Source organism: Homarus americanus, unplaced genomic scaffold, assembly GCF_018991925.1.
Source record: "Homarus americanus isolate GMGI-L3 unplaced genomic scaffold, GMGI_Hamer_2.0 scaffold9233, whole genome shotgun sequence".
In the NCBI taxonomy this organism is placed as follows: domain Eukaryota; kingdom Metazoa; phylum Arthropoda; class Malacostraca; order Decapoda; family Nephropidae; genus Homarus; species Homarus americanus.
This window is the reverse complement of record NW_024725268.1, coordinates 165,850-178,998: the sequence shown is the minus strand read 5'-3', so window position 1 is coordinate 178,998 and position 13,149 is coordinate 165,850. Positions and strand designations below refer to the sequence as shown.

General features: G+C 46.9%; 1 protein-coding gene across 1 annotated transcript in view; it reads right to left on the bottom strand.

Annotated features, from left to right (window-relative positions):
* LOC121864783 (protein dead ringer homolog) overlaps positions 1–9,047 on the bottom strand; it is an 81,149-nt gene extending 72,102 nt beyond the window's left edge. Inside the window, exons 1-2 of the mRNA XM_042363953.1 lie at positions 8,956–9,047; positions 7,381–7,573 (exon numbers count right to left, since the gene is read on the bottom strand). Of these exons, the coding sequence (XP_042219887.1) occupies positions 7,381–7,449 (69 nt within the window). The 5' untranslated portion in view covers positions 7,450–7,573; positions 8,956–9,047. The remainder of the gene's footprint in view (positions 1–7,380; positions 7,574–8,955) is intronic.
* Between the last annotated feature and the right edge of the window lie 4,102 nt (positions 9,048–13,149).

Below are 13,149 nucleotides of genomic sequence, written 5' to 3'. Positions count from 1 at the left end.
GATGGATGCATGTATGTGTGTGATTCTTAAGTCATGAACCAGTGCCACGTTTTAGTTCAGTGCCACATGATCTGAAAACTTCACAGTGATATATAATCGATAAATTTCGGACAGTGTCATATTACCAAATAGTTCCACACAGTTACACATTTCCAGAAAGTTTCAGACAGTACCTCAGTATCAGGAAGCTCAGACAGTGCCATAGTATCAGAAAGTTGTAGACAGTGCCACAGTATCAGAAAGTTTCAAACAGTGCCACAGTATCAGAAAGTTCAGACAATGCCACAGTATCAGAAAGTTTCAAACAGTGCCACAGTATCAGAAAGTTCAGACAGTGCCACAGTATCAGGTTGTGACAGTCACAGTATCAGAAAGTTTCAAACAGTGTCACAGTATCAGAAAGTCAAACAGTGCCACAGCATCAGAAAGTTTCCAAACAGTGCCACAGTATCAGAAAGTTTCAAACAGTGCCACAGCATCAGAAAGTTTCAAACAGTGTCACAGTATCAGAAAGTTTCAAACAGTGCCACAGCATCAGAAAGTTTCAAACAGTGCCACAGCATCAGAAAGTTTCAAACAGTGTCACAGTATCAGAAAGTTGTGACAGTGCCACAGTAACAAAGCTTCAAACAGTGCCACAGTATCAGAAAGTTTCAAACAGTGTCACAGTATCAGAAAGTTGTAGACAGTGCCACACTAACAAAGCTTCAAACAGTGCCACAGTATCAGAAAGTTTCAAACAGTGCCACAGTATCAGAAAGTTTCAAACAGTGCCACAGCATCAGAAGTTTCAGTGTCACAGTATCAGAAAGTTGCAGACAGTGCCACAGTAACAAAGCTTCAAACAGTGCCACAGTATCAGAAAGTTTCACATAGCCCCAACATACTACTGACACCCCCCGGCTACAGTCTTATGCCCCCACCACACCAGTGATGGGATTAGCCTTTCTAGTGTTCCTCCTCCTCCCTCCCTCAATAATGCCTCATTTTGTTTTACCCCCAGGGAGGCCACTGTTCCTCCCTCACACCCCCTCCAGTACTCACAACCCTTCCACAGTACCTCCCACAACGCCTCCAGTACCTCCCCCCACACCCCTCCAGTACCTCCCCCACAACCCCTCTCCAGTACCTCCCCACACCCCCTCCAGTACCTCCTCACACCCCCTCCAGTACCTCCACACCTCCAGTACCTCCCCCACAACCCCTCCACAGTACCTCCCCCCACACCGCCCCGCACCTCTCCTCACACACCCGCCCCTCTCCACCACACACCCGCCCCTCTCCCTCACACACCCGCCCCTCTCCACCACACACCCGCCCTCCCTCACACACCCGCCCCTCTCCACCACACACCTGCCACTCCTCCAGCTGATAAACGATAATATCAAATAAATGCCATCATATAAATGTACAGCATACAGTCACCTTCAAGAGAGCTGCAACACTGGAACGACTAAGCCACTTCATTATTGTTGTTGTTCACTTTATATCTATATTAAATCTGACTAAATAAAGTGTTTCGTTCCAGTTCGTTCCACTACACATTTCTGTACGTTTTCTACCCACAACCAAGCCGTTTACCATCGTTCTTAAACAACTCTGCGTTACTAATATAAATCAAGCAAACTTCTCCTACTGTACCATCAACATTAAGGAACAGAAGCGAACACTGACACCATCTTAAAACTTGGGCTTCGATTTCCGATGTTATAATCCTCAAAATACGTGGGGGTGATCCTGGTGGAGGAGGGCGTGGGGGAGCGTGTCAGGTGTCTTCAGGTCGTGCCGCAGCGCCTCAGACACGGATTAATGATGTCTTATGTGCTGACACTCGACACCTGTACGCTGCACCCCCCCCCGACACCCCCACGGTGCCATGCATGCCATAACCAAGACGAGTGAGAGGGAGGGGGGAGGGGGGAGGGAATTCTTACACGCCTATACAAATGTTACGGATCATATGAAGATTAGACCCCCAGATTTTCACCCTGAATAAAACGTGTGAAAATAAATTCCCCCGACATACACACACATACACACACACACACACTTAACACAAACATACACACACTTGCAAGCACACAAACAATCTCTCTCTCCTTGTTCATCATAGTGTGTGTGTGTGTGTGTGTGTGTGTGTGTGTGTGTGTGTGTGTGTGTATGTGTGTGTGTGTCATGCCGTCACTTTTCACACTCAACAGTTCACACAAGACCCTAGTACACATAACATCCTCAACACATACACATGATTCAATGGCACAGGTGTGGTGGTACGCAGGTGTGTTTTGATCTGGTACGAGAGAAAGTGAGTGAGTGAGTGAGCGAGTTGATAGCTTCTGGTGAGAGAGAAAAGTTATCACTAAAGTCGCACTGAGCCCCCAAGAAGGACACACTTCTTGACGTACGACAGTAGAACGTACAGACCTCTCAACATACGACACGGAAGGAGCCAACCAGCACCAACAGCACCGTCAGTAGAAAGCCGAGGGTAGTAAGTGTATACTGTAGACACCAACACCTCGGCCTGGCCCACTACCAGGTCGCCACCACAACAATAACCAAAACAAGGCAGGAAGTCCTCGGCTATAACAACAGTCGGCAGGAAGGAAGTGAGATGAACACCATAAACCTAATGACGAAGGTGGAGAGCGACACTCGTGACACACAAATGACACATGGAGAAACTTTTTGAGGTGACATGTTGCTCGTGTGACTGAACCGTCTGGAAGGCCTGAACTTGCCACTGACTGACAGACAGACTGACAGACACACACACACACACACACACGAACAGTATCGTGCACATTGAACCTTAACTACACGTACTGTACTACATAATCATAAAATATGGATCACGCGCGCGCGCACGCACGCACGCACGCACGCACGCACGCACGCACGCACCACGCACGCACACACACACACACACACACACACACACACACACACACACACACACACACACACACACACACACACACACACACACACACACACACACACACACACACACACACACACACACACACACACACACACACACACACACACACACACACACACACACACACACACACACACACACACACACACACACACACACACACACACACACACACACACACACACACACACACACACACACACACACACACACACACACACACACACACACACACACACACACACACACACACACACACACACACACACACACACACACACACACACACACACACACACACACACACACACACACACACACACACACACACACACACACACACACACACACACACACACACACACACACACACACACACACACACACACACACACACACACACACACACACACACACACACACACACACACACACACACACACACACACACCAAATAACTATTGGTGTTATAACTGTGTATCAAAGTTTATATCACACAGTCAGGTACACTATGTGGGTAAAATAAATAATATCCTATTGAGCAGTTCCTTCCTGTGTCTGCTGTTGTAGTTAATGTAACAACAAGATAATCATTTAATTGACTGATCGATTGACTGTTTATTCTGCCAGAAAATACAGCTACAAAATAAACAATAACAACAATAGTAACATGGCTGGTTTGAGACTATTTGTAAAATGAAATATTCTGTATTTTATTTAATTCTTGTTTTCACTGTATCTAAAAAATTATCACAACCACAGGTACAAAATACAGGTACAGAAATGACCTACACGTAACAACCTTCACACCTGTGTTACGGGTTCAGTCAGTAATAACACCTGTTCAGACTAACTCTTTTATGATAGGCATTTTCGCACGCACGCGCGCACAAGCACACATACACGCATGCAAGCACGCACGCAGGCAGGCAGGCAGACATGCATGCACACATATACACAAAGAAAGAGAGAAAGAAAGAACCCACCTCCTCCCTGTTGGCATCATACAGAGGCACTAAATGGCCCCCTCAGTGCCACCTTTATATCACAACATGTGGCGTGAACCTCTCTGCCCGGGGGATGAATAAAAGTAGTTTATTCCAATGATACATGACACTGGTTCCCGGAGCTGCCACCAGGAGGACCACCACCAACAACATGGACTTAGTTTGATAATTTGGATCCCGAGTGTTAGAAGACCATGTTCATTAACTCGTATCTGTATTTTTACCTGTATAATTATGTATTTGTACCTGTATTTATAACTGTACCTCGTATATAAATTGTGATTTTGGAAAACCTGGAGAAGGTAAAGTAATTTTGGACATGGTCTCTCTCACTATGGTACAACACCCACACGAGGACACGACTCACAGTTCGCCACAGAATCGGGTTACTGACAACATCTGGCTGCGGGCAAACATGTCTTAAATATCAATTGGTATCTCGAAAGAGTTACAATACACTTACCTTCAAATCTTCGTTCACTGCCCCAATATCATCGTTCACTTCGGATCAGAGAACACACGTAGAGATGGAAGTTGTAATAAACGACAAATAACGACAAACAGTAGATAATACGTAAACATTGAACCCATCTGGCCACACAGGTTAATTACAGGTAAGAGATGGAGAAAAAAATAAATGATTGTTTAGCGGTTTATTTCCATCACTAGATGATATGATGACCTTCGCCTGCATCTCACCTGGCGCGGCTGATCGAGTGTTCAATCAGCATAATTTGATCATAAAATGTAAATAAACGTAACTGGGCGTCTGATAACAAAAAACACCCGAGGATTGGCAACTCCTAAGTCGTAAATATTCATAATAAACAGTCTAGCTGGTAACTCACTCCCTCAGGTGTATAAATTAATATACCTGTTGGAATTTGCATCGACTTCAACACATGAAAAACCATTCAATAAACATCAACACATATAAAGGTATAACTTAAAAACAAAGTCAATTACGAAACATAAATAAATTCACAAATATTAAAGGAAATTCTCGGAAGGTTATGGTTAATAATTTTTCATAATTTATTGTTCAGATACGAAAAGCAGCGTCAAGGTGAATCATCATAGTGAGTGTTTCCTCAATTACACGTGATTCTGATGAATATATGAATACCTGATGACTGACACTACCTCACAGCTGACACTACCTGATGACTGACACTACCTGACGGCTGAAACTACGACAGCTGACACTACCTAATGACTGACACTACCTGACGACTGACACTACACTGATCTACATACCTGACGACTGACACTACTCTGATCTACATACCTGACGACTAACACTACACTTATCTACATACCTGACGACTGACACTACACTGATCTACATACCTGACGACTGACACTACATTGATCTACATACCTGACGACTGACACTACACTGATCTACATACCTGACGACTGACACTACACTGATCTACATACCTGACGACTGACACTACACTGATCTACATACCTGACGGTTGACACTACACTGATCTACATACCTGACGACTGACACTACATTGATCTACATACCTGACGACTGACACTACACTGATCTACATACCTGACGACTGACACTACACTGATCTACATACCTGACGACTGACACTACACTGATCTACATACCTGACGGTTGACACTACACTGAACTGAATACATGATGACTGACGCTACACTGTGTATACTGACCCCTGCGTCCCGTCACTTGTCACATAAATAGACCACCAACTCCATAGTAACACATATACTGACTCTATTATCTCATGTATACTGACTATTATATATACTGACTCTATTATCTCATGTATATTGACTCTATTATCTCATGTATACTGACTCTATTATCTCTTATACTGACTCTATTATCCCATGTATACTGACTCTATTATCCCATGTATACTGACTCTATTATCCCATGTATACTGACTCTCTTTCATAATCATCCTATATCCAGTTATTCGCACTACAAGAACAGTTATAAACAGTCACAAGCCACAGTCAGTCTATACTCCCATAGGCTTCAAGACCAGTTTGGGACAGTTACAAAAGTACAGTCATCGGTATACAAGGAGACTGTGTGGCCGGTACTGCACTCGACCGCCTTCACTTCCTCAGCTGTCAAGTTAGGTACCCGTTTACAGTTGGGTGGACTGTGGGTGACCTGGATGTGAACAAGCAACCATTAAGACAGCAGAACCAGGAACAGTAACAGTAACAGAAACAGCAGCAGCAGAACCAGGAGCAGTAACAGTAGCAACAACAGTAACAACAGCAGCAGAACCAGGAGCAGTAACAGTAACAACAGCAGCAGAACCAGGAGCAGTAACAGTTAACACCAGTAGCAGTAGCGGCAAAGTGACCATGAACCTACCAGTTATTATCGTGGATTTGGGCACGAAATAATAGGCTAGGATACCGGTCAATTATAGGGCGCCGGTGAGCCTCCCGTGTCGGTCGTCGGGGTTAGATATCAGTCGTCGGGATGGACAGTCGGGGTCAGATATCAGTCGTAGGGATGGAGAGTCGGGGGTCAGATATCGGTTCGTTGGGATAGACAGTCGGGGTGAGATATCGGCAGGTAACATCTCCGACCTGCCGGCTGGACACACACAAACCAGACAGTCGTAATGGCGGGCTCTTAAACACACAATGGCTACCAGGGCAAGGCATCACCCGACCTATACCTTAAGCCAACTTATTGTACGGTAAAAAACAAACAGCTTCTGCCTCCTGTTCCACACGCTGTCTAATGAACAAGTTGACTCCGTTGCCTTTGTTGTGCACAGTGAACTATGAGGCGGTGTGCCAGATGGTGTGAACGGCACCAGCTGGGGGAAGAGGTCCATCATGGCACTCACCTGTGTCACCTGACTGATGGTTCTCTCTCTGTTACCTGTATACACGTGGCTGCTCACTTGGCTGCCGAGTGTCACACACCTTGTACTACACAGGTGCGCCATGATGTGGGTTAAAGTATGGTCACAGCTGCGAATAGAATGAAAAAGTAGTCGCGTGCAGTGCCAACCACACTGTCTCCAAGTGTAGTGAAGGTTTAGTGTTCACTTTGATGTATCCTTCACTGCCCGCACTTAAGGGATCACCTTCCCCTTTTTTTACAGAACTATATTTAAGAATGAATTATAGACGCCACCATCAACATTTTACATTGACACAATCTCATGATGTGACAAAACCAACAACAATTATGTTAGGTAAACAAACACGCCACGAGGCACTGGTGGTGGTATATCACAGTCAGCTGACACTACATCAACAACCTGGCCCTATCAACAATAACTCGCCCTCACACTCCCTGCTTAGACAGTGTCAGTATGGCGGTGGGACGGCCTCAACACATCTTATCTTTTGACAGCAGCATCACTAAGCACTGGCGGCCTCCTCGTCCACCTGGCCACACACACTTACTATGAACGGTGACTTGTAGGGCTGACGGCGGGGGCTCCTCTGGAAGTCCTCGGGGGTGTAGGGAGACATCCTGGAGCAGTAGTTCCTCGTTTCTTATAGGCCACCTCCGGTACACACCTCTGGCTCACTACACACTCTGGTCACTTCACTGAGTCAAACGTAAAAATGTTCCTCTGTTTACCTTCTGTGATCACTTCAGTACAATACAACACCAGATTTTAACGTTTAAACTGACAGATATAAAACTTCTTTAATAATAGTTTTAAGCAACGTTTTGGTTTAGCTTGTAAGAATACGTTTAAAGGTCCGTCGTTCAGCAGTGCCACGTGACTGGTAACGAGATTGTGGTAAGGTAAGAGAGGTAGTGCCAGTAGCAGGCCGGGAGGCACCGAGGTGGTGGTGATGTGGCTGGGCACTGGACCCCACCACTACTACCACCACCCCTTCACCCATCTACACACACTTTTCTCCCTCCCCATACACACACCCCTCCCCCTCACACACCCCTACTAACACACCACTAACTACCGTGAATCATCTATAAATCACCAATCAGCATCAGTCGTGAACTTAACGCTATAATAACAAGCGACGCCAATAGGGACATCAGCAACCTCCATGACCCGCCGTTGCCCCACACCAAGCTCCTCCCGCGTTATTTTAATCTGCCGCCCCCACCCGCCGCCCACACCACCCACAGCCACCCCCAGCGGCGGATACAACACGTCACGCGCGCATAAAATGCTAACCCTCACATCCATACTGTTCTCATTATTGTGTGACTGTCATAAACTCACTCCCTCGTCAACACTTAACAGAGTGGGTGGTGGTGTGGTGTGGTGTGGTGTTTAAAGTTATCTTCACTGAGCTTTAACGAATATTGACACACACACACAACACACACACACACACACACACACACACACACATTTGATCACATCCTTGACGCCGTCCTATGAGCTGCGCGAGGTTCTTGTCACACGAGAGGTTGACCGTGTACCTGGTCATTACTGGTCTCCTCTTACAAGAAACTGCTGGAATGTTGTATACGACTTGACCAAACACATAGTGGTGTTGGAGTCTTATGGCCGCGAGGGTTGTCCAAATATGATCTACATAAAACTTTTATGATGGCCTGCTCTTGGCTGGATCACGCGCGGGGTACCAAACCAAGGACACACACACACACACACACACACACACACACACACACACACACACACACACACACACACACACACACACACACACAAAATTATTCCTTTTTATGACTCGTTTCTCAGTATAGTCAATAAAATCACACAATTTTCAGCTACAACAGATCCTCTCGTCGGCAACTGTTTATTGGATGATCGGAGAGAATTATCAGAGAAGGTCGGGTCCTCCTCACACACCTCCAGGAGCGTTGTGTTTCACTGAGCGGGTCGGTGTGTGTGTGTGTGTGTGTCTGTGTGTGTGTGTGCGATGACGGTGGCAACACTGACGCCTGTTAGCGGTGGGGGTGGCTGCCACACACACACACACACACACAGACACACGCCCGGGTAAACACACCACAACAAACACTACACTCACGTTATGAACATTTGGTTGTAATTGATCACTTGTTCTCGAGTTATGAATCACTAGAGCAGATCAGACGGGCACGAGACAGTCTTCCCCTTGATCACTGTGGGATGGCAAATGATTCCCTTCGTAACCAAGACTTGATCCTCAGTCATGTCCGACCCTCTACCGCCCGCTGCCACACGCTGACAGTTACAATGATTACCAGCATTGTGAGTGACATTCCCTGAGCTTTTACACTCCAGATAAACACCATCAATCGTGTATTTTACAAACTCATAATAATTCTGAGGTTCTTGTGTCGTAAATCTCCTCAAAAGAGAATAAATACTGTGGATCATATTGACGTATCAAGCGAGCAGTGGCACTATAGGTTACATTTGGCGCGCGGCCCGGCCAAGTGATGCAACAACATCAACCATCAGGAAATATCACCCGCGATTACAACTCGACGCGCGGTAGTCGTACAAAAAAAAAAGCTAAAAAAAAACAGCTAAACAAAAACGTACTATACATGTGTTGTGGGTCATATTGCCAGTGCAAGATTAGAGGGTTGAGGATGGCCTTACCGCCCTAAACAAAGACAGGAGGGAGGAAGAGATTTCAAACACACACACACACACACACACGACCTATATACAATACCGACATCATCACCATTTCCGAGTAGTGTAAACATTAATTTCGATGACGCGGGACCTTCTTAGAAACCTTACCGTCGTCGATTAAGATTCTCGTTTGGATAATGTTACTCATAGGAAGTCCCAGCGTTGAGCAGTGAATCATTTCGGAATGTCTAGTAGTAGGTGGAGAGGTGGAAGGGCGGTGGGGGTGGAGAGGTGGAAGGTGGAGAGGTGAAGGGCGGTGGGGGGTGGAGAGGTGGAAGGGCGGTGGGGTGGAGAGGTGGAAGGGCGGTGGGGGTGGAGAGGTGGATGGGCGGTGGGGGTGGAGAGGTGGATGGGCGGTGGGGATGAAAAGGTGCCCGTGGAGGGGTGGAGAGACTGAGGGAAGTAGAGAAATTGAGGGGGGGTGGAGAGGTTGAGGGAGGTAGAAGGGAGGGGAAATGGAGGGGCGGAGAGGTTGAGGTACTGAGGAAAGAGGTGGAGGGGAGGTAGAGAGTGACATTCTATACTTCCGTTTAAACAGTGAATGTAGACGATGATGTTGCGTATATAATGTGTGACTCACTTCCACTCCAACGATACCAACAGCTGCTTATACTTCATGACCCATCAAAAGTAATAGCAATGAATATAATCACTATATTTTCTGAGTATAATCAACACACACACACACACACACACACACACACACACACACACACACACACACTGCTTTTACGACTCTTGCAACATAAAATAGTTTCCTAATACTGCGTCAAGGCTTTGTTAGGACGAGTCGTGGCGGCCAAGAGGAGGTACTGTACAGCCACTCCCAAAACTCACTGGACACCTGAATATTACACACCCCAGCTTATATTCACCCGGATATTACACATCCCAGCTTATTTCACCCGATTACACACCCCAGCTTATTTCACCCGGAGATTACACACCCGAGCTTATTTCACCTGAAGCTTACACACCCCATCCTACTTTAAATGAAAATTATCCACCCTTCTTTGAGGGGAAGGTTAGATTGGGTTAGGTTAATTTAGGTTACATATGGTTTAGTTAACATTTAAGTGGTTAACTTTGTAAGCTGGGATGTCAAATCTTCAGGTGAAATAAACTGGGTGGTCTAATCTACAGGTAATACCCTAACGTGTACTTGTAGGTCGTAGTGTTATTTTCTATTTTTCATTAAGAATTAGTTCAGAATAAAAAAAAAAAATGAAAAAATAATAAAAAATAAAAATAAATAAAATAAAAAATAAAATAAAATAAAAAATAAAATAAAAATATAATAAAGTAAAATAACAGAAAAATCACAGTAAATACAAGTTAATATCCTGCTCCTGCTCCTCGCCGAATATGGCTACAAGTGTTCAAGGAATTTTCTCCGCAACTGTAAATTGTCGCGTGTGTGTGAGTATATGGATGGATGGATGGATGTGTGTGTGTGTGTGTGTGTGTGTGTGTCCATTGATATAAGCCTCATTCATTAGGGCTGGCTAGTTTACCCATCAGACGTTCCCCGCGACACAAACAGGGCATTGGACAAGACAACAAACTCGCGCACGTCAGCACACAAGAGTAGCCATCGAGCTATCTGGACCTACCATCAGGGAACAAGACTATTAATGAAATTCTCCAGTGAGGACGGAGTGTTGTGAGGCCCTAGAGGAAGGGCTGGGGAGGGCTGGGTGATGGGACAGGTAAGAATGATGGGCTAGGTGATGGGGCAGGGAGGTGGGGAGAGGGAGATGACTGGGATGATGGGTGAGGGGAGGGTAGGAAGGGCTGGTGATGGGTCAGGGGAGTGTAGGAAGGATGAGGAGGGGACAGGTATGGTGATGAAGGACTGGGTGATGGGACAGGTAAGGATGATGGGCCAGGTGATGGGGACAGGTGAGGGGGGAAGTCCATGACCAATCACCAGGCTCCCTCACCCTCCACCAAGACCACTGAGAGAGAGAGAGAGAGAGAGAGAGAGAGAGAGAGAGAGAGAGAGAGAGAGAGAGAGAGAGAGAGAGGAGAGAGAGAGAGAGAGAGAGAGAGAGGAGAGAGAGAGAGAGAGAGACCCAGCTTCCTGCCATGACAAACTATTATCTTTGGTGTCGTCAGGTGAAGATGTGTGGAAACATGTCTGGAATGACACTTGTCTGAGCCATTACCTGTGTCGCTCAGGGTATCTCTCTCTCCCAGGTGCCACACATACCAGGGAGATCTGTGGGCGACTGAATCACTCCTTATTGGTGGTGATGTGCTGTCATGCTCACCTCCCCGCCCGCCCAGTCATCCTACTACCCGCCCACCCACTCATTCATTTTCCCTTTTACTAGTCTACCCACCCACCCACCCTGGCGCCCACCCTCCCGTCCGCCCATCCACCCATCCACTCATCCTCCCGTCCGCCCACCCATCCACCCAATCTCCCATCTCCCCATCCGCCCACCCTCCCGTCCGCCCACATACCAGCCCTTTTCATCCCTCCCTTATCACGTCATCTAACAGTATCTTGCGTGTTTAAGGAAATGGTTTTGGGATACGACATCATGGTGTGTCCTAGGACATAGGCAATATGGTCAATAAATTACATATTAGCATACTGATGCGTGTCCCGGGAGGTAGGTGGGAGCGTCAACACACCGCCAGACGCCTTCCCGGAAACGATTCAACACTCGGGAGGGTTTATGGGCCAATGATGCCAGTGGCGGTGACCCGGGCAGCAGGAAATAGTTCACCGTCAGTAAATCTTTCCCCTACGCCTTTGTGCCGCGTCAGGAGGTCGAGTAAATGGCGTTACCACGATTCACGATGGACGACTGAGAAACCTGAACCTCCTCCTCCTCGTCCTTCTTCCTCCCTCCTCCTCCTCCTTCTCCCGTATAAGCGTCAGAGCCTACATTAGTTCCTGGACCACACTGACCGACATCCCCTCATCATCGCCAGCACGAGCAATCAGCAGTGCCTGGCAAACATTTCCCTCCATCCCCCAGTGTCTCAATTATGTTTGCTACACTAGATGAGCGTTCGCCTGTCTTCTGCCAGCGGTGGCGTTCATCATCGGCAGCACAACCCCCAAGTCTCACCATTGAATGATTTTTTTGTTGTCGTTCTCAAGGTCCTCACCATCATCATCCCTTCCTTTCCCTCCTCCTACTACGCTTCTGGTCTTCCTCCCTCCCTCATTCATTCATTCCTTCCTCCCTCCCCTCCCTCTCTTCCTCCCTTCCCCCACTCCCCACCCGCTACACTTTTTTTGCCATTTGCTTTCGATACACATTTCCTTCTCCTCTTCTTCCTCCTCTCTTCTTCCTCCCCTTCTTCATTCTTCTCCCCTTCCTCTTCCTTTCCAGAATTCTATATCTTTGCATCCCTTTCTCCTCCTCTTCCTCCTCCCCTTCATCCACCTCTCTCCCAGCTCCTCCACATCCTGTCTCTATTCTCGTTGACCCTCCCCATTCCTCACCCTCCCTTCCCCCAACACGTTATACAGACCCTCCAGTGGCCACAATACAGGGGGCTGAACCAGACCTGTTGTGAGGAGAACAGCTGATCACACCACCAGACACCTGTAGACCTGGGAGGACAGGTAGAA